Source organism: Brachypodium distachyon, chromosome 3, assembly GCF_000005505.3.
Source record: "Brachypodium distachyon strain Bd21 chromosome 3, Brachypodium_distachyon_v3.0, whole genome shotgun sequence".
NCBI lineage: Eukaryota > Viridiplantae > Streptophyta > Magnoliopsida > Poales > Poaceae > Brachypodium > Brachypodium distachyon.
In genome coordinates this window covers 36,290,198-36,314,966 of record NC_016133.3, presented here as the reverse complement: position 1 = coordinate 36,314,966, position 24,769 = coordinate 36,290,198, and the positions used below count along the sequence as shown (strand labels likewise).

Sequence of the window (24,769 nt, the reverse complement as noted above, 5' to 3'; positions counted from 1 at the left end):
ACACACTTCATCGTCGTACTGTGCACCCAGCTCCGCCGTCGAGCGTTCGGCCCCCCCTTTTTTTCTGAGGGGCGCGTTCGGCCTAGTCTGATCCCCTTCCTTCCTGGCCTCCCACGGCGTAGGCCCTGCCTTGCCTCCACCGCCACTGTGCCCACGGCCCAATAAAGCTACAGGTGCCACGGCCTGAGTCGTTGATGTGACTACGATTGGGTACCGTTCTGGCGCTGACTGTCGTGACCACGTTGTGCACCTTTGCAGGTGGTGGGCCCAGGCTACCCAGGCCATTGCTTGGGTCGTCAAATTTTTTTTAGCATCTAGTCTTAACATTTAAGATTTGGGCCTCGGCCCGGGACGCAGCCCACCTCAGCGGCTCAGCCCAGTGCAGAGCTGGTCTGACCGTCCGAGACTCGAGAGAGAGGTTGCCGCCGTTCCCGTCCACCGCAGAACGCCGCCTCCGTCGTAACCTTGCAGCCTCCTGGGGCTCCCCCGCTTCGCCTAGCCAGACGCGGTCGGTGCCCTCCGCCCGCCCGTGGCAGCTATTCCGGCCGCCACCGACTCCACGCCCTGCCTTCCGGCGTCGCCGAACGTCGTCCCTTCCTCCCTGGCTCCCCGACTCGTCGACTCCCAGTATCCAAACGCCAATCGGTGACTCTCCTCTCCTCTGTGACTGCAAGCCTGCAACTTTGCTCCTCTGCCCACTGTCCTCAGTCCTCTCCCCCAATTTTCTGTTCCTTGAATGCTATTCCTCTTATTTAGTTTACAGCTATAGTTGATTAGTGTACAAATGAATTATGTGATGAGTTGTGTACAAATCAAATGAATTGATGATTCTTCTTCAGTAATTTTTTGTTTCATCTATTATAACACATGTTGTCTTTTGCTATGTATTACCTTAGTAATTGAACGACTGAATATTGTGTTCAAATTATTATCAGGGAAATTTTTTGCTCCAATCTTTTTTTGGCCCGGGACGTGAGTAATTCCTGGCTCCGCTTGACCGTTACTAATTTGTACACGGAACTTGTAATGCTGGTGGATCACTTTCTATTATTATTCTGCTGTAGCCACTAGCTATGCTTGTGTCCTGTGTGTCTCAATGTGTCATCATGTCATGCATATTTGCTATACAGACCACAGAAAACTGAATGCTAGTTATTTCGTTGCTGTTATGGTATGCAAATGGAGGTCATGTTATATTGTTCACAGATGCTTGCTGATCGATATGAAGATATCCAGTCATCAAATGTGCAAACAAAAGTTAACTGTTGTCTCCTTATTTTTTTAAATCAGGCCAACTTTGGTTAGTTTGGTATATACCGATGCCTTAGTAAAAATAGTTTGGTATCTATCAAAACTGAACCAGTGTTTTGATTCTATATTGTATTTACCAGAAAATAGTATATACCAAAACAAATTAAACTAAAATGCAGGGTCTGGAGCACCGAGAGACGAGTGTGAGAAGTCTTTTCTCTGAAAACAAAAAGTGTGAGAATTCATCACCAGCGACGGCGAGCGCTCGTGCTCACAGGAGGAGGAGGTGCAGTGACGATATGTTCACGAACGCTCAGCTCCAGGTTGAGCGCACCGGCCGCGGCGGCACCCTGCGAGAGCAGTACCTTCAGGTTTGCCTCCTCGCTTGCTTGTTTTTGGATTGGCCAGAATCTCTCGATTTCTCTTGTGATTCTTATAACCATGAGATCGTCATCAGGACCTCGTGACCCAGTTCCAGGACCCCAGAGACGAAGGTAAATCTGTCCTCTATTTGGTCATCTCTTATGCGGGGCATATCATCAGATCTCCCTTCTGAAGCTCGCATTAGAGCCATGTTTCTGTGTGTATTAGTTTAGGGGGTGCTGAAAGTAGTAGATGATCTCAGATTGGATTTGTGGTAGAAATAGTAGTCAGCAGATTGTGCTGCCTGCAATGTGAATTTGCTGCTCACTGCGGTTTAAGGAAACAATGTATTGGACCCAAAGGAAAACGACATAGTGAGGTTCCTAAGGGTACCAAGGAAAAGATGTCGAAAATAACGTATGCTAGTGATGTTTTCGGTTTTAGATAAGCACATATCAGGTTTTGAAAGTATCATAGGTAATAGGTTTCTAAAATAGATGACGATAGCTGCATTGTGTCAGTGAGACACCACAGCTTCAGTGTTCTCACCAAATTCATCAGTTTCTTTTTGTTTCATAGTCCAAAGAGAGGATAGTTGCAAACGTGGCAAATTTTGCTTATGATCCTTATAACTATGCCTTTATGCGTCAGGTTTATGATTTCACTTGCCTTTTACTTTGGATAATTAATGTGTTGCACATTTTCTTTGAGTGCTGCTCTGGATTAGCTTTCCTGTTCAATAAGACGGTGTATTCTGTTCTCTCAGCTGAATATTCTCGAGTTGTTCTTGGACTGCATTACGGAGCCAAATGAATGGCTTGTTGAGTTTGGTGTTGGTGGAATATGTAATTCATGTGCTGGTGAGTAATCTGATGCCTTGACTTCTACGATTTCTTGTTTAATGTGAACCATACAAACCACTTATTCTTTGTGTCCTTATTTAACATATCGATGCAGTCATCTTATTTTGTTTTCTTACATGCAGATCCAGCAAACGCTTCAGTCATTACTCAATGTGGTGGGATCCCATTGGTTGTGCAATGCTTATCTAGCCCAGTTAAGAATACTGTGAGTATGTGTGAAGCTATGAAACACAATCATAACAGGATAGATCTCATTTGTTTTGAAGAGTAGATTTTTCTGATTGGCCTCTTCCTATGTGAGTAATTTTCTCTTGATTGTCTGGTGGGTACTTCGGGTACTAGGGCTAGAGAAGGAGAGGAGATAAAATTGTTTTTGTTTTTTTGCCAGTATGCTCTCAGTCGCCTCTCTTTCTATTCCATTTATTATCTTCAATTGTTCATTACTCCCTCCGATCCATATTAGTTGTTGAAATATTACATGTATCTAGACACTTTTTAGATATAGATACATCCATATTTGGGCAAATCTGAGACAAGTAATATGGATCGGAGGGAGTACATTTTAGTGTCGATGTGACTATATACTCACAGTTTGACACATCAACATGCACCAACATTTTCATTTGGTTGATTGCGAAACAGGTGAATTATGCACTTGGAGGCTTGTACTACTTATGCAACCCTTCGACAGAAAAGAGATTCTGAAACCGGACGTACTTAGGGTGATAAGAGACTATTCTGCGGCTGGAGCCGTTAACAGCAGCTTCAGTAATATGGCAAATGCGTTTCCTGGACAAGCACGTCTACACGTGACCTTGTTCAGAACCACAAAGGACTAGGCTTGTAGCACATCATCTGCTAGAGACAAGAGAGGAGATGATGTACATGAATTACCATCTTGTAGCCGTTTATCCAAGCACTGTAATAACAGAAATGACATAATTCTGAAAATTTTAAAACCTGTGAAAACTCAGTGAGTTCATCAGCACCGTTGTCTTGTGTTAATAGTATTTTTGCCCTGCACGACTGCCCCGTGGAGCAGCGCATGGAGGAGGACATCGGCGCAAACTGCTGCATGTTCGTGTTACTGTCCAAGGTCGACCCGACCCAGCCACCGTCCGGGCCATCCTCCAGCTCGAGCACCCTCGGCAGATCCCCTGCGATCTCAGGATCGACTACTTTGATGGAGTACTCCAGCTCGAGCTTAGTCTCACGACTCTCAACTCGCCAGCCCACCGAGTACTCAAGCCGCAGGTGGTGGAGTACCATGGTGTCGCCGCTGCTCTACTCCTCCCGCTGTACTTCCTGGCGGGCCTCGGCGCGTCGCGGGCGGCCTTCGCGGTGTTCGTGCTGGTGGTGTGGGCGGTGGTGCTCACGGCCAACTCATTCATGCTCTTCGTCAATCGTCAGCTCCTTCCCACCGTGCTGGTGGCGAGCTTGGCCCGACTCCACCTTGACCTGTTAGGACGGAAGGAATTTGTGCAAAACTGGGGTCATTGGTGGCACAAGTTTAACTAAATGGGTGTCAAGAAAACAGAAATCTCACTAAATGGGGTCAAAGTTGTCAAAAAATAAAATTTGAGGGTAAAAAATGGAATTCGCTCTCTTTTTTATTTTCAGGTGGATGATTCTCTTGAATCGGACAACAAAGAGAGCATTAATTCATCACCTCATAGCTTATGCCGGAGATATGAAAACACAGTGAGTCTATGTTTGTAGTAGCAACCAAGTAAAAGATCTTTGATGATTTGTGTGATTCAAAAAATACAGAACCAATCTTAAATCTTATATTGTTGCCACTATTATTCTTCATCTGAAATATGAAGGGTTGTAATATTTTGTGTCATATTTTATCTTTCCCAGGCTGTAGAGGGAGAAGCTGTTTTTGCTGCTCTAGTTAATAAGTTTAATGTCCTGGCTAATGGGTGCATTAAAATCCAGTATGGTTTGGAGGAGTCAAAAAGAGCTCCAGTGCATCATGCACCCGCTATTGCTGATGCAGGAAATGATGATGATACCGTTATAGACAGGAGCTGGGTAAAGTCACCCGAGATGTCATGGAACCAAATTGTGTCTTACTATTACTATTATTCACACATATCTGTAGGGTTGATATGTGAATACCATTTTATTTCCTACTGCCCTTGTTTCAGAGTTAAAGTGTCCATCCTCTTTTCCACCCTCAGATCTGTGGGGTTGTAATATTTATCTCATACTGTATTTTCCCAGGTATATGAGGGAAGGGAGGACCGTGAACCCACCATGATTGGTGCACAAGAAACAGGTAGTAAATTCACAGGTCTCTTATATAATTAGTTGGATACCCTAACATATTTTCCCTTGAATATATCTTTGAACATTCTAAAAACGAGGTATTTTATTGATATGTGAATGCCTTTTTCCACTTTGTCCACCATGGGTGCACCTTCAAATTGTAATGTCACAACAAACATCAACGAATTTTCATAAAATAAAATAAAATAAACAGCAGAAGCATTCTTAGTTCTTTTATGCCTAACAGCTAACAGAATATTCATTCCTTTTACAGCAACTGGGACTTCAGCTCCCCCTCTTGGCGCATCTGCTGTTGCCTCCGATCAAAGTGGGGAAGAAATTATAGTGGATACTTAGGAATTTCCAGTTCTTATTTTAGCAAGCTTCTAACTATGAAGACTTATGTTGATATGTGGATTTGACAGTGGTAGTGCATGTGCATCCTGCGACTACTGATACTTTTGATGTATCTGATGTTGCCTCAGATGTGGTAAGGAGCTTCCAATTCAGCTATCCTATTCCGGTAAAAAAAAATGCAGCTATCCTACTAGCTCTTGCATTCTTATGGCCATTCTTCCTCCTGAAACCAGGGCAGTAGATGCAGGTCAGACTCATTATATGGTGGGGGGAGGCGGGCAGGACAGGGTGGACTCCGGCATATCACGGAGACGCATTATACGGCACAATCTCTGCTAAACAATGGCAGACATATATAGAAGAAATGCCATTAAATTTGGACGAAGTAATTGGTGTCAGGTTTAGCCTACTAAGAGATAAAAAGTTCAATTCGCTCTTATTTTCCCCGATGCCGCTCGCTCCCAACCCAAGTCGATCCCAAGGTATGGCTACACTCCTGGATAGCAATTCTGGTATGCCCGATGCGTGACTCAGGTGAAAAGAGATGAAAACTCTACGAAAGATAAGAAAATAGCATGTAGCTAGCTTTGTTTACTTCATTGCCCGGGTTATATCACTCACCCATTTCAGGATATCAGATGTCAGGTATATGTAGAGAGGAAAGCGGAGGTGGTAGACAAGTAGGTGTGGCTTTACACGTTGATGATCTAGGGTACAAAGCTAGGTAGTCACTTTTATTTACCAAGTACAGTGGTTGTAAAGGAGAAGTAGCTTCGGTGGATAGATATCCAAACTTGGAAAACGGAGAGTAAGGGCAACTCAAGCGGCCCGACCCAAATGTGCCCGACCTGTCCGTTCGGGCGTAAACAGAGAAAACGCGTCCCCAACAGGGCGATCCATTGCACTCGCGTCCGCTTTTCAGTCCGTGTAGACGCATTCCGGGCGCAAATTTGTGTCGGATTTGTGTCCCCACGGACCGAGAAACGGAGCGCCGCTCGGTCCGCCTCTGGTCAAACCCTTTCGCATTCCGACCCTCAATCCCCCGTCCCGGTCATATCAAATGGGGACCATTTCGTCCCCATCCGCACCGCCCCGCTTGCCTACTTCGCCGTCCAACCCAAAACCCTAGCTGGGGAGCTCCACCGACCACCGGCTGCAACAATGGTGTCGAAGAAGCTGTGGCCGGCAGGCAAGCATGACCGCGAGGCAGGCTCGTCATCGGTGGCGCACAACTGGCGGTTGGCGGCGACGCCCTTCCACCTCATGCCGGCAAGGAGGTAGCAGGAGGCCGCACCTACGTCGACGTGCACACTACTGGGACCACAGGGTTATTGGCACGGGTGACAGTTGAACCTGAGCGGGTTCCTGTGCCCCCTGTCCCGGCGAGCGGCAGCGCCCGCCAGGTTGAGATCAGGCGTTGCCACTCCGAGCTCCCCGTTGACCTCCGCAATGACACGGCGTCCGCGGAGGACTGGCCCTACTAGGATGAGTTGTTCAAGACGGAGCATGGCATGCGTCGTCGCTCCTTCTTCACCGCCGTCCTAGTCCACCGCGGCGTGCCCCTGCCGCCTCCGCTGTTGGCACCAGCAGCCGTAGTCGTCAAGCAGGAGGACGAACCCGAGGAGGAGGTTGTGTCAGCAGAGGAGGAGGCCATGCTAGCGGCAGCATTGGCCGAGTCCGACCGGGAGGAGCTAGGCCACTGGCTTGGCCTGGGGGCGGCATTGTACGTCTCCCAGCTCCGTGACGATTAGGACGCCCCACCGCGGCTGCCGCAGCCGCATGTGATGGAGGAGGAGGAGGTGGCGGAGGACTGATCTCCATGGTCGGACGACGACATGGAGGCCTGGACACCGGAGCACAAGGTAATCAACTTGGATTCGGTTTCCGAGTAGATGACATATTAGTTTTTATTATTATAGTATTTTTAATATTATCTAGTAGTAGTTTCATCTATATATGTAATATATATGTAAGTAGTTTCACCTACTATATATGAAATGGCGATCTTTTGTATGTCGTTTTTCTTTTCTTTTTTTGTGTGAAATGGGTCGCCTCACTGAAAGGACAACCCGACCCAAACGGAGAAAGTTCGGAGTGTGGCATTTTTCTGTCCGGTCCGCGATCCAAAAGGATCAAAGCGATCGCAAAAAGCGGTCCGTTTGGATCGCCTCGCTAGAGTTGCCCTAACCTAACATGTTTGTTCTAAGTGATTGATCCTGGGCTTGGCGGTTCGGGTTGGTCCTGGGCTTGAGGATTGGGTTGGCAGCGACACAGATTCCTCCGTTGCCCCGCAGCCCGCATACCTGTGCCGGTCCAGGTCCCCTAAAAAAAAACCTGTGTCGGTCCAGACTTGTCGTACTTATAGTTAACACTAGCCCATCTGGAGAATTTTATTTTTGGAGCAATGAACAAAGGAGAATGAATAGTCAACACTAGCCCATTTGGAAATAGGCCCAAAACATCGCCGGCCTATGTAGCGGCAGTCAGGTGTATTGGCCGGAGCGACGAGCGTGAGGAATTGCCGCCGGCGACGGCAAGCGGCCGTGGAGGCCTGAGGCGGTTTGGAGCGGTAGGCGCGGAGAGGAGATGTTCACGAACGCGCAGCGCCAGGTTGAGCGCACCGGCCGCGGCGGCACCCCGAGAAACCAGTACCTTCAGGTCCGCCTCCTTCTCCCATGCTTGGTTAGGGATTGCTCTGCGTCTCTCGATTTGCTCCTGCGATTCTTCTAGCTGCTAATCTTATACTTTGTCGCGGGTTCGTGAACAGGACCTTGTGTCCCAGTTCCAGGACTCCACGGATGAAGGTAAAATCTGTCCGGTGCTTGGTTTTTCTGTCAGATGCTTGCGTTAGAGCCAAATTTCTGTATGTATTTCTATCAGAATCGTCTGTGTGTTCGTTTGGGGGTGGAGGGCGAAGATGGTAGCTGATTAAATGAAAATTATGGTAGAAATTGTGATCAGGGGATTTCTGCCTGCAAGGTGGATTTGCTGCTCACTGCGGCGTAAAGAAACATTGTATTGGATCCAAAGGAAAAGTTCCAATGGGCATCAAGGGAAGGATAGCCAAAATAACAAAGGGAGAGTAAGGTTGACAGATAGGTTGGCTGGTGATGTTTTGTACTTTAGATATCACAGAAAAGGTTCAGAAGTTATCATACTCAATAGGTTTGTAAACAGCATGCAAATAGCTGCATCGTTTGGGTTAGAGACCACATCTTCAGTGTTATTATGTACTCACCAAATTCATCATTTTTCCTTTTGCTTCAGAGTCCAAAGAGAAGATAGTTGCAAACTTGGCAAATTTCGCATATGACCCATATAACTACGCCTTTATGCGTCAGGTTGATGATTCCATGTGCCTTTCATTTATGGCAGTTGATGCATTGCAGATTTTCTGTGAGCACTGTTGCGGGTTAGCTTTCCTTTTACTAAGTCGATATTTCTCTGAGCAGCTAAATATTCTGGAGTTGTTCTTGGACTGCATTACAGAGCCGAATGAAAGGCTTATTGAGTTCGGCATTGGTGGAATATGTAATTCCTGTGTCGGTGAGCCTTGAATTCTATGTTTTCTTGTTAAATGTGAATTAACAACACAAATGACTTGCTCTTTTTATTTTTATATCGAACATGATTTTTTGACCAGGCTATGTTATTTTGTTTGGTGCATGCAGATCCAGCAAATGCTTCAGTCATTACTCAATGTGGTGGAATCCCGTTGGTAGTACAATGCTTATCTAGTCCAGTAAGGAATACTGTGAGTATTTTTGAAGCAAGGAGCATCAATCGTAGCAGTTAATCTTAGTCCCTATGTACCTGTATATATTCACACATCAACATACACCAACATTTCCGTTTGGTTGATTGCATAACAGGTGAATTACGCGCTTGGAGCTTTGTATTACTTATGCAACCCTTCAACAAAGAAAGAGATTCTGCGACCTGATGTACTTAGGGTGATAGGAGACTATGCTACAGTTGGAGCAGTTAATAGCAGCTTCAACAATCTGGCAAACACATTCCTGGACAAACACGTCAACCCGTGACCTCTGTTCAGAATTGCAGAGGTAGAGAGGAGAAGCTATGTAGGAATTACCACTTCTGTAGCCGTTCATCCAACCGCAATAATAAACAGTAGTGACATGTTTTGTATACAACCTCTAAACCTCTTTAAAATTCAGTAACTTCATCAGCGTCAGCATCGTGTCATTTTTTCAAACAACTGTGAACTATGTACTGCAGTTCGTTGTGATTTGGCAGTAAAACAAAGGAGGATAAAATGCTTCTTTGCTAATTCCATGTTCCTGAATACATTTTTTCTGCTTCAAACAGACAAGAATATGAACATTAACAAGAGCTGACGTGCTGAAAGAGGATTTCATTCTTGAGCTATCCCTGTCATATTTCTTTTTAATGTTCACGTCCTTGGTCAATTTGCTTGTTAACCTTGCAATTAGACTGTCTTAGGGATGCAAACAGGATCCCGCGAAAGTCCCGCTTCTAGTTCATTTTTCAAATCTTCTATTCAAAGTTTTGCTCAAAATTTGAATAGGAGATTTGAAAATTGTAGTAGAAGAAGGACTTTCGCGGGATCCCGTTTGCATCCCTATGCTGTCCATACTTCATTACGAAGTAGCAGAACACTCTCATTCTGCACTGCTCTCATGGGACCTTGATGGATATAGTCAGTAGATATTGGGAGAGGAAGAAGCTATGAAGCCAGGGTGGGTCAGAGGAAGAAAACGTGTAGGATTTGTAACAGAGTTCATCGATACATTGACCAATGCACATCCCTGAGCTCCGGTCTACTGATCTCACATCGTTCTCCAAAGTCCAATCCCGGGCTTTACTGACTAGGATTCCTTTTCTTTTTAGAGTAAATTCCATTTTTCGCCCATAGCTTTCATTTTTGTGATGCACTTTACTCTCCATTTAGTGGATCTCTTCGTGGAATTTCTACAAATTTACCCCATCTCAAATTACCCCCATCGAGTTTGAATTGCACGAGCTAGAATATATATGTCACGTCGGTGTTTGTAATCCTGCATACGTAGTACTACTTGCTAGCTACTTCTACTATAGTCTATAAATATATTAAGATCCGACAGTTTCACGGTAACAGATTATGAAGGAGAGACAGACAGGGCAGATTGAAATGTTAGCAAGCAGGAGTATTAAATAGTTTGCCTTCCGCTTCTAGTAAAATATTTGGGACAACCCGTTCAATTGTCTGACTATGACTTGCTGGAAGAGTTGGAACCTGAGGTGGCGCAATGTGCATGAACCTCCACTAACCGAACTAAGGCACCTAATTGAAAATTAAGAGAGCAAATAGTTCAATCGTGACTTAATTCGAACCTTAATTTCAGTCCAATCGTGTGCCTCGATTCTGTAACCAGCTTCTGTTAATTTGCTCTCTTAATTTCAGTCGTGCCTTAATTTCAATCGAATTGTTGGGTTTGCGGAAGAAACACAAGTTACATCCATTTAAACATGCATTGATCATGCAACTAAGTAGCTTGGGGAAGCTAATTAGTTCCAATCGGCTTGTGCGACACCAACTGGAACTAATCAGCTTCGCCCAGGCCAAGTGGAACTAATCAGCTTCACCCAGACCAACTGGAACTAATCGGCTTCGGCTTGGAGCAAATCAGCCTAGCCCAGGCCGATGGCATATTATTTTTGAAAATTCTGAAAAATACGTATTATTTTAAAAAATGATTAAATAATTTGTATTATTTGAAAAAAAAATAGCCTATAGTCGAAGTCCGGAGGTAGAAACCAAAGTTGGTCGGAGGAAGCATGAGACCCAAAAACTGCTGACTAATTAAAACACAACCTCTTTAAGAAAAAAGACTAATTAACACACAACAATCGATTCAACAGGGAACGACTAGGATGACTCTGATGACGGAGACTGCCAGCCAGGTAGAGACAATGGCTCGTGCGTGGCTTGCTGGCGAGATAGAGGAGCGGCTGACGCCGACGGCCGGGATGAAGTCGATGACAGCTTGGTCGAGGTCGATGAAAGGCTGATTCCGGCAGCCGGGGCGAGGTGGACGAGTGGCTGATTCCGACGGCCGGGGTGAGATCCACGAACGGCTGGGTCCGGCGGCGAGTCAAGCGATCGATGAGAGTGAGATGAGAAAAGGGCCAGCAAATGGGCTTCAGCCAGCCCATTAGAACTTACTATTCCTGAATAAAAAGGAATTTTTATCATTAATTCTAAATGTCTATCCTATATCCTTACCAAATCGACGGTCGAGATTTGTATACGCTTTCCCACCCATGGCAGTATAGGGGTACCGTAAAATCTCTCTTTAATCGCCGTCCAGCATGAGCCAAGGGAGGGTGCTGACTGCATGCGTGACTCCATGGTGTCAAGGACCGACGTGATTGCAGCGAGACCAAATACCTTCAATTTCTGTGGGGTATAGCATTCGTTGACCTAGAGGTTTCTCTTCTCATGCACATGTCGAGACGTAGGATGAGCTCCTGCTACATTACCATTTTGATTGAATCCATGCAATCGGGTTGGCCAGGCAGTGTTGAAAACCTCATGGAAGCCCGAGCGCCGAGGACAAAAATTCTCGAAACTGAATCTAGCCTTCTTGGCGGTGCCGGGCGGTTGCTTTGGGCGCTGGTGGAGGGTTGGCACTCACAGAGGGCGGTGGCTACAGGCCCGCGGCGGGCATACCCGGCCGGGCGCGCTATTTCCTCCTTGTCATTGACGAATGATCGGTGTCATCTATTGCCGAGGAGGGAAGAGGGTGGTGTTGGCGTTGGTTCGGGGCTCTCGGGCTCCCACTCCACGTGGCGAAGCGTGGGAGTCTCATTCCTCAACCAAGCGCTCCTCCTCCCGATGATCGACGCCTTTGGCGCCTCAGAGATTCCAAAGGCAGCCCGTCAAGACCTCCAGGGAGCCGTCCGGCCCTAGCTCACAGAATGGGTTGTCCTCGGCGGCGGGTGATCGAGCCAAGCGCTGCTCGGCGACGACGGCCAATGAAACCTTCTGTCAAGACTTAGAAAACACATAAGTTCTGGGGCACAACCAGTGGAGGTTGCGTGCTCCTAAGCCGCCACTCAGACCTCTACCGAATCTATGAAAAAGGCCGAACCACAACAACATATAGGCACACTCCAGCACTCTCCTGTGCTCCTCTTCAAGCCGCCGCCACTCCAAGCAACCAAGCCCTGGTCGGAGAGTTGGCATTGTCAGCGCCTGACATTTTGGGCTCGAATCCAAAATGCTCCGCCATGACCAGGCCAACTTTACTCTTTCGGCCATGGACGGCTACCCGTCGAAGCCTTGCCGCGACAAGGGTCATTTGTTAAGCTCGGGCCAGACCTTTTTTTGTTTGGCTAGGATCCAAGTGGGATTACATAAGACTCCCGACCGAGCCGACTCGGCCTGTTAGTGGCAAACTCGGTCCAAGCCGGGCTCGGCTTGGCTCTTGTCCACCCCCGTCCCCTCACCACCCCCTCCCCCCCACTCACACTACACCATTGAAATAAGTGGGATGTATTTGATGGAGTTTACAAGGGTAAACGTGAGTTGGGATCGAGAAATCCTTAACATCCAACTGAGAAAGGCCGACAAGAACTTTGGGCTCCTAGGCCACAGGGAGCCCTTTATTAAAAATATATATCATATTTTAAAACTTCGGGAAAAAAATATTTCTTCCAGTGTAAGTATAGATGTATTCCAAATACATGTACATTTTCGTCAAAATATACATTGTTTTATCCTCTGTGCAAAAATCTTAAATTTTTAGATCGGTCTAGAATTGTAGAGTGTGGATCTATTTGAAATCTACAAATTTGTGATTTTTACACAGATAAAAAATTAAATTCTTTTGATGAAAATTTGTAGGTAAGTAAAATACAATTATATTTACATGGAAAAAACAACTTTTTTGAAAATCTAATATTCCCTCCGTCCAACAAAGGATGTCTCAACTTTGACTAAATTTGAATGCATCTATACACTAAGTCATGTCTAGATATATCCAAATTTTGACAAACTTGAAACATCTTTTGTTGGACGGAGGGAGTATGACTTTTTTTGTTTTTCCAAAAAATAAAATAAAAGGTCTTCTGGGTAAAGAAACATAAAAGGTTTCATTTCAATGTGAGAGGTCATAAATATCTAGGTTAACCCCTGCAAATGCCATAAACAATGCTAATAGAAAAACAGTTCCATGAGAAATTTTGATTTCCTAGTGCATTTAAGAAAAAAAACTATATCAGAGAAAGACTTGTTTTTTGTTTGTTGTATATAGTTTACTTCTAAACCAGCAATTTGATCTAAAATGCGTTGTTTCTGCCTAGAAATCCCTCAGATATTCCAAAAGATACGAGCCATTAGAAAGAAAAAACCCTTGTCCTAGGGTGCTTTGCCCGTTTGAATAGATACCATTGTCCAGTTACTATCCTCTCTATTTTCCTGATCTAGCTCCTATATTACTATAACTAGCTCGTATACTGTGGTGTATGATCAGGAGAAGCTTCTTATAATTTTTTAACTGGGTCATTTGATGGCTCTACCTCCAGACCCATCGAGTCTCAACCCTATTTTGATCACACCCACATTGCTAGAACTATTGGAACTTCTTCAGAATATTAGACAGAAAAATGATTTTGTCTAAGAATACCTTTAACAGTTGGTTTTCTGTTGGGGAACATAGTGCAGAATTCTAGGTGCAAAGTTTCAGATCTTTTTGATGAATAGAGAATTGAATTTGGCACATTGTTGTCAAACAGCCAGAAATTCGAATTTTGTCCATTTGTTCCAATTTTGTACCGGAGGGCTTCATATTTGGATTCAGGGTATTGAGCTGGTTCAAATGGAGGTGGTCCCATGTTTTTTCTGTATTTAAAATACTTGAAAACAATTGAAAATACAAATCTGGCCGAATATTCAATTTGAAAGTGCTCTGAAATATTTAACTAAAGTTGAATTTTTTTTATTTTATAGAGACGTAATAAATGGTTAGAATATGCTAAGGGAATCTTCTCGGAATTGTCTTAAGCAAAAACCTTGCATAAATGATAAAACATTGTTTTGGTAATTTTGTAAAAGCTGGAAAATAATTAGTTAAAATATTTAATATTTTGTCAGAAATGAGAACTATATATTAAGATCCACCTTGTGTGTCCTTAAAATTAGTTGGATTGGTCTTGCCTTTTATTTTAATTTATGAAAGATATTAGGAGATTTGAAAGAGAGGGGAAATTGGATCTGGAAGGAAAGAAATTCAGCAATATTTGTGGGTACCACCCCCACCAAAACCTCCTGGCAGGAAAGGCTGAAAGCGGATTTGGAAGTTCTACATTCAGATTAGTAAAGGACTCACAAAAGACTCAGCTTAAGTGCATTTCAGCTTCACTGTAATTTTTTCTTTTGAGGTGCGCTGAGCAGTGGCGGAGCGTGACAGAAAGCCAAGGAGGGGCTGATTTCATATAAACAATCATATGCAAGATTTTTTTATTAAAAGATATTTGACTTTGCAGAGTACCTCGTGAAATTTTAGTTGGATTCATACAATCTTAGATGCTCAGTTTCATCGATTTACATGGTATTTGACATGGTTTAGAAAAAATGGCTGTGTGCATCGATTGATGCAGAGGCGGGGGCTTCAACCCCTTTTCGAAAAAAACAAGGTTTAGAAAAGAGGGAAATGAGAAAAAATACATACATATATCACGGAGTATTTAAACATTAACATGCATAGAATACTATATAAATTAGGGCAGGTTTTCTGAATTATAGGACAATAATGTAAAATATACAATTTTGTGTGTAATTAACTAAAATGGTAGAGATAAGCGATTCCTGAAAAGAATGTGAGACCAAAATTCATTAAATTATAGTCGACCTCGTGATCTAACGCAACATGTTCGATCTGTTGGTTATTGTGGTTGAGTCTTGTTTTTGTGGCCGGTTATGCAGCTCGATAATTAAGAGAGCTGGGCAGCACATCGCTGATTGAAGAGAGCTAGGCCGCGGAGGTAGATTCTCGTGCACATTTCCTACGATTTCACGACGATTTAACCCATGAATAAGATGGAATATATCTATGTCCAACTGAAAGCATGTCTACCTTGATAGATAAATTGTGCTGATGCACGTTAAGCATACATAGTAAAAGAAAATTTGCAACTTGGAAGGGGGGGCTGCAGCCCATGTTGGCCTCCATGATGCTCCGCCAGTGGCCCTGAGCCTCTACTTTCTCTCAGGAGCTGTACATATGTAACTGTAACTCTTTTTTATTTTTAATACAAAATGCAGTAGGAGCCTCTCTTGCTATTTTCCCGGTCAGAAAAAAAAGAGAGGGGTAATTGGTTTTGATAGTTGCGTTTAACGGATTTTAGTTTCTTATGATTTATGATCTCTAGGCAAGGTAGAAGAGATATAATGAGTCAAGTTGAATAGGTTTTAGTTCTCAAAATATTTTATACTCCAAATAAAGCAATCCATTCAAATTCTTCAAATAAAATCCAATAAAATTTTAAATTCGATCAACTCCAAATAAACCATGAGAAAGGTTTTTGAAATATGGTAAATTATATTATTTTTATTAGATGACTCTGATGACACTACATCAGAGCTTCAATCCCCCTTAATATTAATTACATCATTAGGATTATCTTCACCACCTATATATATATACGAATGTATTACAGAGTATATACTCTCAGGGCTATATATATATAGGCTTTCAACCACTAGGATGCCAGGAACACCACCTGCTCCCCCATCAGTGGCAGAGATGGCTAGACCTTTCAGAACATTGACCTGAATTCTCCTCATCTCCTCCTACTATCCCGCCAACTGTCACACCAACTCCGCACCCTCTGCCGAGCAGTCTCGATCTCCTCCCCAGAAGGCAATGGATGTCGAATAGGGGACAAGGTCGGAGATGGGTTTGCTTCGTGGTGTAACAATCGAAAGAGAGTTGGATAGCACATGCGGACACGTTCCAGAAACTTAATGTAATTAGGTATTTTCTCTATCACATGTTCAGGATTATCAGATCGAATATATATAGCTCGATCTAGAGTGGAAGTTTAAGATATGAATAAAAGGTCTTCTGGGTAAAGAAACATAAAAGGTTTCATTCCAATGTGAGAGGTCATAAATATCTAGGTTAAACCCTGCAAGGATGCCACAAACAATGCTAATAGAAGATAAATAGTTCCATGAGAAATTTTGATTTCCTGCTGCATTTAAAAAAAACTATATCAGACAAGGACTTGTTTTTTGTTTGTTGTATATAATTTACTTCTAAACCAGCAATTTGATCTAAAATGCATTGTTTCTGCCTACAATAGAAATCCCTCAGATATTCCAAAAGATACGAGCCATTAGAAAGGAAAAACCCTTGTCCTAGGGTACTATTGTCCAGTTACTATCCTCTCTATTTTCCTGATCTAGCTCCTAGCTCATATACTGTGGTGTATTATCAGGAGAAGCTTCTTATAATTTTCTAACTGGGTCATTTGATGGCTCTACCCTCCACACCAATCGAGTCTCAACCCTATTTTGATCCCCCACCAAGTTCACACCCACATTGCTAGAACTATTGGAACTCTTCTCCAGAATATTAAACAGAAAAATGATTTTGTCTAAGAATACCTTTGACAGTTGGTTTTCTGTTGGGGAACATAGTGCAGAATTCTAGGTGCAAAATTTCAGATCTTTTTGATGAATAGAGGATTGAATTTGGTCACATTTGTCAAACAGCCAGAAATTCTTAATTTGTCCATTTGCTCAAATTTTGTATATTGGGCGGCTTCATACATATTTGGATTCAGGGTATTGAGCTGGTCCAAACGGAGGTGGTTCCATGTTTTTTTTCTGTATTCAAAATGCTTGAAAAACAATTGAAAATACAAATGTGGCTGCATATTCAATTTGAAAATGCTCTGAAATATTTAACTAAAGTTGGAAAAACTTTATTTTATAGAGATGTCATAAATGGTTAGAATATGCTAAGGGAATCTTCTGGGAATTTTCTTAAGCAAAAACCTTGCATAAAATGATAAAACATTGTTTTGGTAATTTTGTAAAAGCTGGAAAATTATTAGTTAAAATATTTAATATTTTGTCAGAAATGAGAACTATATATTGTAAATAAGATCCACCTTGTATCTCCTTAAAATTAGTTGGATTGGTCTTGCCTTTTATTTTAATTTATGAAAGATATTAGGAGATTTGAAAGAGAGGGGAAATTGGATATGGATGGAAAGAAATTCAGCAATATTTGTGGGTACCACCCCCACCAAAACCTCCTGGCAGGAAAGGCTGAAAGCAGATTTTGAAGTTCTACAATACAGATTAGTAAAGGACTCACAAAAGACTTAGCTTAAGTGCATTTTAGCTTCACTGTAATTTTTTCTTTTGAGGTGCCCTGATCCTCTACTTTCTCTCAGGAGCTGTACATATGTAACTGTAACTCTTCTTTATTTTTAATACAAAATGCAGTAGGAACCTCTCCTGCTATTTTCCTGGTCAGAAAAAAAGAGAGGGGAAATTGGTTTTGATAATAGTGTTTTAGGGATTTTAGTTTCTTATGATTTATGATCTGTAGGCAAGATAGAATAGATATAATGATTCAAGTTGAATAGGTTTTAGTTCTCAAAATATTTTATACTCCAAATAAAGGAATCCATTCAAATTCTTCAAATAATATCCAATAAAAGTTTAAATTCGATCAACTCCAAATAAACCACGAGCAAAGTTTTTGAAATATGGTAAATTATATTGTTTTTTATTAGATGACTCTGATGACACCACATCAGAGCTTAAATCCCCCTTAATATTACATCATTAGGATTGTCTTCACCACTGATCAATTCCTTGCCCATGCAGCATATATAGGCTTTCCACCACTAGGATGCCAGGAACACCACCTGCTCACCCATCAGTGGCAGAGATGGCGAGACCTTTCAGAACCTCGACCTGAATTCTCCTGATCCTCCTCCTACTATCCCGCCAACTTTCACACCAACTCCGCACCCTCCGCCGCGCAGTCTCGATCTCCCCCAGAAGGCAATGGATGTCGAATAGGGGACAAGGTCGGAGATGGATTTGGTTCATGGTGGAACAATCGAAAGAGAGTTGGATAGCACATGCGGACACGTTCCAGAAACTTAATGTAATTAGGTATTTTCTCTATCACATGTCCAGGATTATCAGATCGAATATAGCTCGATCAAGAGTGGAAGTTTAAGATATGAATATTAGGTTTCGTACCTGGGAAAATTATCTACGGTTGATGGTCAAGATGGAAATGGATACCCTGAAAGCGAATATACATATACATAAAACCCCAGACTCAAGCACAATCGGAGCACAGAAACAACCAGACCAATAGCTCTAGCCCCGGCCCTACACCAAAGCTAGCACTTCCCATAATGCAATCGACAACATCTATATGTGGCCCATACTTTCTTATTTTTGTCCTCTTCATATGTAGATTAGTTGTTGAAGCAATTGTTTGATACGTGGTCATGTGAGGGATGCGTCCCACTATGTTGTTCAATCTTAGTTCTCACCTACCAGGACGCACGGTTCATACTTTTTTATACCTGCGAGGTTAGTGCAGCTTATGTAGCGGTTTTCTCATCTACGGTTTGATGATCATCAAAGATTTGTAGGAATACCATGATGCATATGTCAGAGCTAGAGATGTTTAACTCAAAGGTCTTTGGTGTAACTTAAAGTTCTATCTAGGTTCTTTGTCACTCGTGTTTATTTCAGCTTGTTCAGTCAACTATATATACTTCGTTAAATTATTAAAAAAAATAAACAGCGTTGTTCTCAAATAAACGTCTAGATGGATATGCATTTTTTTTTGATAAATTTGGTCTTTTTTGTGACTAATAATTTCATGTTTGATCCATTTTGACATTATTATTTTCACTTTTAGGCCCCCCATATCTCGGTGCCCAACAAGATTGGGGCCGATGTTGTACAGCTCAGAATGTTGGGTTGTGCAGTTCATTGTCACTACGCTTTTTGCATATATCTTTTACAGGTGTACACATGTGCTATGAGCATTTGATGCAAGATTGGCGTCGATGCAAGTTTCTCTAAGGATGAATTAAAAGGCTCTGTGTGAGTGGTTTCTCTAAGGATGAATTAAAAGGCCAATGATACACTTGATCTTGTGGGTGATGTAGTAATGACTGAAGCCTCGGCTATTATGTTAGGCATGGAATGGGTCATTTAAGGGGGATGTAGTAGAGTTTTTTTTTTAACTCTGACAGCTGATCTTCTGTGATTGAGATCCTGAACTCTTCTGTAATTCCAATCAGGTTGCCCGCTCGCCAAGCCAGATTCTCGACGGTTGGGTATTGGGTTGATTCCCCTCCTCCTTGCATGCATTCTCCCTCTTATTTTTAATGATGTAACTCTTGTTACCAATAATCAATAAAGAGGGTTTTTGCTGTCAAAAGAAAAACAAAAAAAAAACAAGAGGAAGCTTCCTCTGAAAACACACACAACAGACACACAGCTCCACTGCGCTGTCTAGGGGTTGTCCTAAACCGCCCGATCCCAGCAGTCCTACGGACAGCAGGCCAGATCGTAGGCTGGACATTCGCCTGGGGACGCGTACCCGGCAGGGCTGCACATAAATGCAGCAGAAGCAAAGCAGTACCAGAGACTAACCACAGCAGAATTGAAGCAAAGCAGTACCAGTAACGGACGCGCGAGAGCGAGAGCGAGCCGATCGAAGCGAGGCGGCGGCGGCGGCGGCGAGACGAGACGACATGGACTCCAACGGCAACTCCGACGACCGCTCCCTTAACCCTGACGCCGGAGACATCGTCCTCGGCATCGGATCCAGCCGCTCCCGCATCATCGACCAGGTGCGTGCGTGTGTTAATGAGCGCCTCTTGTCCGCGTCAATTTCTAGGGTTCGAGCCCCTTGGATGGGTACTTACTTGTGGTATATATGCAGGAGATAGAGGAGATGCAGAGGAAGCTGCGGGAGTTGGGAGAGGAGATAGATCTAGCCATCGTTTCACTGAACGAACAGATCGAGATGACAACTGATCAGATCTCTGGTGTATCTGCTGAGGAAGAAGGTATATATGGCGCATACACCTAGCTAGGTGGTGCAACTTAATTTACTTGTTGCCCCAAAATGATCCGGGGTAGATCAAATAGCCACTTTGTTTTGATTTTCCAAGTACAACATGTCCGATTAAGTTTAGGACATATATAGTCCATGAGCTCCATGTTTTGTTTTCCTCAGTATCATGTCATGAACATATATAGGCCATGGACGTTGGATGATAGCAGCGAGGATCCATCTTCACATCTGTTTTCCCCTCTCGATCGCCCCCCTTCCTCGAGTGGCCTAGATATCGGTGGATAGGTACAAAGCGCCCATATACGTGGAAAAAAGTTTGGATCTACTCTTCCCTTCAGTTTAGGTTTCAAGCTAGGGTTGTAATTTTTATCTTTTCTATTGCCAGATTTGCATCTCCCTATACGTTTGGATTCCGGAAAAAATCGTCAGATATGGAACCCTTTTTTTGGCATGCTTTTCTTGGAACCTCATGGGTGCTTTCTTCATGGTCCGAGGATGCTGGTTTTGGTCCTAAGATACTTGTTCTTCTTTTTTTTACTTATTATTATGGTTTCAGCCTTTCCTCAATTAATCTGGCTACTGCCACATTTTCCTCTTCCTTCTTGTGCGTCGGAGAGAAGTCACTCTTTGCTGTGAGGGAATGGTGGCTCTAGGGAATGGCGGCTCATCGGAGTTCTATGTTTTCTGTGGCTTCATAGGGGACTAGTTTCCCAATGATCGAGTTCTATGTTATTTTAGACAGCTTGTTGTGTTAGTTCATGTACCCCAAAAGTTGAACTAACCCCCGCCCCCCTCCCCACACACACACCACACGAACACAAGAAGTACAACATTTCGGTATCTATAACTATTTGGTTGATTGACGATTCAAGGTATATTTGCTTCTTCGCTTGCTCTTTTGTTTTGTAGCAGTAATCTGCAACTGCAATTAATGAACAGCTTTGTTAAGGTTTGTTATCGCCTTATCGGTGTTCTAAAAGGCTGACAAAGGGGTGGTCAGAGAGCTAGGCATGAGGGTAAACAAATGTTTGCTGGTAGAACAATGGAGCTGTGGCTCCATGCACCATTTCATGGAGAGATTCGCAAAACGGAATACCGTTGGAAAATTAATTAATAACTACGTGCTAATCTTACTGCATAGCACCCACGATTAAGTTTAGGACATATATAGTCCATGAGCTCCATGTTTTGTTTTCCTCAGTATCATGTCATGAACATATATAGGCCATGGACGCTGGATGATAGCAGCAAGGATCCATCTTCACATCTGTTTTCCCCTCTCGATCGCCCCCCTTCCTCGAGTGGCCTTAGATATTGGTGGATAGGTACGAAGCGCCCCTGTACGTGGAAAAAAGTTTGGATCTACTCCTCCCTTCAGTTTAGGTTTCAAGCTAGGGTTGTAAGTTTTATCTTTTCTTGCCAGATTTGCATCTCCCTAAGATTCTTTCTTTTTTTTACTTATTATGGTGTCGGCCTTTCCTCAATTAATCCGGCGACTGCCACATTTTCCTCTTCCTTCTTGTGTGTCGGAGAGAAGTCACTCTTTGCTGTGAGGGAATGGTGGCTCTAGGGAATGGCGGCTCATCGGAGTTCTATGTTTTCTGTGGCTTCATATAGGGGACTAGTTTCCCGATGATCGAGTTCTATGTTGTTTTAGACAGCTTGTTGTATTAGTTCATGTACCCCAAAAGTTGAACTAACCCCCGCGCCCCCCCTCCCCACACACACACCACACGAACACAAGAAATACAACATTTCAGTATCTATAATTGTTTGGTTGATTGACGATTCAAGGTATATTTGCTTCTACGCTTGCTCTTTTGTTTTATAGCAGTAATCTGCAACTGCAATGAACAGCTTTGTTAAGGTTTGTTATCGCCTTATCGGTGTTCTAAAAGGCTGACAAAGGGGTGGTCAGAGAGCTAGGCAGGAGGGTACAAAAATGTTTGCTGGTAGAACAATGGAGCTGTGGCTCCATGCACCATTGACATTCGATCTTTCATAGAGAGATTCGCAAAACGGAATACCGTTGGAAAATTAATTCTACTAATCTTACTACATAGCACCCACGAGGGTGGTGTGCGTGCCTGATTGGCGGGACTTTTAGAATAATGGCATCCTAGACTGCTATAATAATGATAAATTAGTTAATTAAGCTAACCTGGTTATGTCATTGATTATGTTTGTTGTGGATCCTAAGCATTATTTAGTACTGCTCCTTTGAAGTGTAAACCATCTTTATAGCATGCAGCTCCTTCTGTTTACATTACATAATTTGTTATAATGTTTTTTTCTAGTGGTCAACTATCACAATTTTTATAGAGCGCACAATTGGATCATCAATATTCTCAGTCCCCATTCTGTATTTCCCAAATGTTACTGACTTATTGGTTTTTCTATATGGAATTAAATTGTGGATGGAGTAAATTTGGAAAGGGATGTGACGTTTGGCGTGCCTATATGATTGTGCTAAATAACATTCTAGGCTGATCCGAGACAATACGGAGAGCTCTATATGCTGAAAATGAGTCCATGATATATTTTGCTTCCCAGATAGCTAGGATTTATTTAGTGAGGAAAATTCCATTGCCGATTTATGCCATAAATATGATTCTGACATATAGTTATGCCGTCTGATCTCCCAAAGTTCAAATTTATTTTCTGGTTATACAATTGGGCTTCAATATACCAAACTTGTAAGCACAGGTCACTATGATGATTACAATGTTCTATAGCAAGCATGTACACTAAATAGTGCCACTAATGATTATGCTTGTAACCATTTCTTCGATATGCATGCCAGTACTTTTTTTTTGCGGGGATATACCAGTACTGCTATAATAATGATATACCAGTACTTTCTTACAGCTGATTCTGGCATTTTAGTGACACAAAGAGAACTTTTGAGATGATCTAGTTTAAAAAGTATATGCTGCATTCGGAAATAATATTGTGTACATGATTAAGTGTTCATTCCTGGTCTTAGCCTTTGCATATTTGGTCGATATGGTTATCAATAGAAACATGCATTAAAGAGCTGATTGTGAGTGCAATGCTAGCTGTTGTTGACTAGTTCTTTTGAACCCCCTTGAGGGCAGATTTGATGATTTGCCCCACTTTACAATAAGCTTTCAGTAGGCAATAAGCTCTCTACAATCTTCTTGCACTTTAATCTGTTTTCTTTGATCTGTTTTCCCAGAAGACCCAGCTGTAGCAATCGCGCGGCATAAGTCAGAGGTGGATTCTCGCTCCATCTATGTTGGAAATGTGAGTTTAATTTTCTTCTACTTTAATAAGTTTGACAGTAACAAAATTTATACACCTTATATTTTGGTATGGATGGAGTATTTGTTAGCTACTCAACTACAGCAGTTATAAAGTTCATTATTTGCCATCTTGCTTCAGGTTGACTATGCTTGCTTACCAGAGCAAATACAGGCCCATTTTCAAGATTGTGGAGCTATAAACAGAGTTACAATTTTGATTGATGATTTTGGTGATCCCAAGGGGTATGCTTATGTGGAGTTTGCAGAAGTTGAGGCTGTCGAAAAAGCTCTACTGATGAATGATACAAAACTTCTTAACCGACCAATGAAGGTACAACACGAACTTTTTGAATAATATATCTCCCTTTACCATTGTTTTGAACATTTTATTAATGTGCTCTTCTTTTTTATATATGTAGGTGTCTCCAAAAAGAACTAATGTTCCAGGAAGGACGCACCCATGGGGAAGGCGTCCATTTCAGCCCTATCCAACATATGGGTAAGGAGTTTCCTCATGAAGATATATTGCACCTTAGATGTAGAGATGAGAAAAATGGTATTGTAAATTCGGTCGGGTTGAAGCTACTATAGTAGGGACCAAAATGTGGTGGCACATTAGAGAACTTCAATAAATCCCAGATCGATAACTTTTCTGATATTATATTTTTCTCTGCAGGAAATTTCCAAGGTTCAGGAGGCCGCAAGGATACAGTCCCTACTACTGATTCTGCCAAGTCAGCATGCATGACATAGTCTTGTTCTAGTCGAACCTTCGTCAAACCTTGACAATGTATTTCTTCCTTAGAAATGACCCTCTGTTTTAAATTATCTTACATTCAGTTGGTCTGGTGGATTTCATACCATTGCTTTAGCTGTTAATGTGTTTAAGACAAAATTGTTGGTGAATTAAGTCATGTACTCGATCTGTTTGCTTTGATGAGTTCTACTCCATCAAAGCAAAAACTTGTGGTGAAGTTTCTGCAACCGTGTACAATCATGTTTGTTGGTTTACCTCTGTGTGTGTTAGTTCATGTTGTTGTTCTCCTTTTAGTTGCGGATGTTCCATATTGGCGAATGACGATCCAATGTGCGATATTGCTATGTTTTCTGCCTTCTCCCTGCAAGAAAACATGGCGTGTGTCTGGAATCTCAGATTTGATATGTGGAAAAGCCTTATGGCTGCTGCAGGATAGGCGTAGCAGCATTTCTTTCCATTAAGCTGATATATATTGTGGTTATGGTGCTTTGTTCTGAAGCCCCTAAGTCCATCTCCAATGCAGCGCTAAGTACCGGT

The 24,769-nt window shown here is 42.7% G+C and overlaps 3 protein-coding genes across 7 annotated transcripts; all 3 read left to right on the top strand.

The window, feature by feature from the left end:
• Positions 1–360: 360 nt before the first annotated feature.
• On the top strand, positions 361–6,788 carry LOC100846420 (armadillo repeat-containing protein 7-like). 4 transcript variants are annotated; one of them, XR_002965590.1, is made up of 8 exons: positions 361–1,622; positions 1,709–1,745; positions 2,381–2,474; positions 2,600–2,682; positions 3,120–4,514; positions 4,707–4,761; positions 5,026–5,241; positions 5,342–5,417. XR_002965590.1 is itself a non-coding variant. In XM_024462340.1 (8 exons), the coding sequence occupies exons 2-8, from the start codon at positions 1,551–1,553 to the stop codon at positions 5,465–5,467; spliced, it is 549 nt and encodes a 182-aa protein (XP_024318108.1). In that variant the 5' UTR covers positions 361–645; positions 1,431–1,550; the 3' UTR covers positions 5,468–6,788. The 4 variants fall into 4 exon arrangements, 3 of the variants coding, with proteins under 3 accessions (XP_024318108.1, XP_024318106.1, XP_024318107.1); XM_024462340.1 differs by lacking the exons at positions 1,709–1,745; positions 3,120–4,514 and having other exon boundaries at positions 361–645; positions 1,431–1,622; positions 5,026–5,079; positions 5,177–5,241; positions 5,342–6,788; XM_024462338.1 differs by lacking the exons at positions 1,709–1,745; positions 3,120–4,514 and having other exon boundaries at positions 5,026–5,079; positions 5,177–5,241; positions 5,342–6,788.
• Positions 6,789–7,552: 764 nt separating this feature from the next.
• LOC100835554 (armadillo repeat-containing protein 7) lies at positions 7,553–9,399 on the top strand. 2 transcript variants are annotated; one of them, XM_003574330.4, is made up of 6 exons: positions 7,553–7,766; positions 7,876–7,912; positions 8,376–8,449; positions 8,561–8,654; positions 8,780–8,862; positions 8,981–9,399. In XM_003574330.4, the coding sequence occupies exons 1-6, from the start codon at positions 7,695–7,697 to the stop codon at positions 9,149–9,151; spliced, it is 531 nt and encodes a 176-aa protein (XP_003574378.1). In that variant the 5' UTR covers positions 7,553–7,694; the 3' UTR covers positions 9,152–9,399. The 2 variants fall into 2 exon arrangements, with proteins under 2 accessions (XP_003574378.1, XP_024318105.1); XM_024462337.1 differs by lacking the exon at positions 7,553–7,766 and adding an exon at positions 8,057–8,273 and having other exon boundaries at positions 7,897–7,912.
• Positions 9,400–19,723: 10,324 nt separating this feature from the next.
• On the top strand, positions 19,724–24,486 carry LOC100845812 (polyadenylate-binding protein 1). The gene is made up of 6 exons (XM_010236728.3): positions 19,724–19,982; positions 20,075–20,201; positions 23,409–23,476; positions 23,615–23,806; positions 23,895–23,974; positions 24,152–24,486. Exons 1-6 carry the CDS (start codon positions 19,884–19,886, stop codon positions 24,198–24,200), a joined length of 615 nt encoding a protein of 204 aa, XP_010235030.2. The 5' UTR covers positions 19,724–19,883; the 3' UTR covers positions 24,201–24,486.
• The last annotated feature ends 283 nt before the right edge of the window (positions 24,487–24,769 follow it).

What these genes read in the sequence shown, in the direction of transcription:
- LOC100846420 (XM_024462338.1), top strand. Translation starts at nt 1,425, where the DNA reads ATGCAGGGTCTGGAGCACCGAGAGACGAGTGTGAGAAGTCTTTTCTCT. An exon ending in AATATGTAATTCATGTGCTG is followed by an intron (nt 2,475 to 2,599) that starts GTGAGTAATCTG and finishes TCTTACATGCAG; the next exon opens with ATCCAGCAAACGCTTCAGTC. An exon ending in CTAGCCCAGTTAAGAATACT is followed by an intron (nt 2,683 to 4,706) that starts GTGAGTATGTGT and finishes GTATTTTCCCAG; the next exon opens with GTATATGAGGGAAGGGAGGA.
- LOC100835554 (XM_003574330.4), top strand. Translation starts at nt 7,695, where the DNA reads ATGTTCACGAACGCGCAGCGCCAGGTTGAGCGCACCGGCCGCGGCGGC. An exon ending in ACTACGCCTTTATGCGTCAG is followed by an intron (nt 8,450 to 8,560) that starts GTTGATGATTCC and finishes TTCTCTGAGCAG; the next exon opens with CTAAATATTCTGGAGTTGTT. An exon ending in CTAGTCCAGTAAGGAATACT is followed by an intron (nt 8,863 to 8,980) that starts GTGAGTATTTTT and finishes ATTGCATAACAG; the next exon opens with GTGAATTACGCGCTTGGAGC.
- LOC100845812 (XM_010236728.3), top strand. Translation starts at nt 19,884, where the DNA reads ATGGACTCCAACGGCAACTCCGACGACCGCTCCCTTAACCCTGACGCC. An exon ending in GCTCCCGCATCATCGACCAG is followed by an intron (nt 19,983 to 20,074) that starts GTGCGTGCGTGT and finishes GTATATATGCAG; the next exon opens with GAGATAGAGGAGATGCAGAG. An exon ending in CAGCCCTATCCAACATATGG is followed by an intron (nt 23,975 to 24,151) that starts GTAAGGAGTTTC and finishes TTTTCTCTGCAG; the next exon opens with GAAATTTCCAAGGTTCAGGA.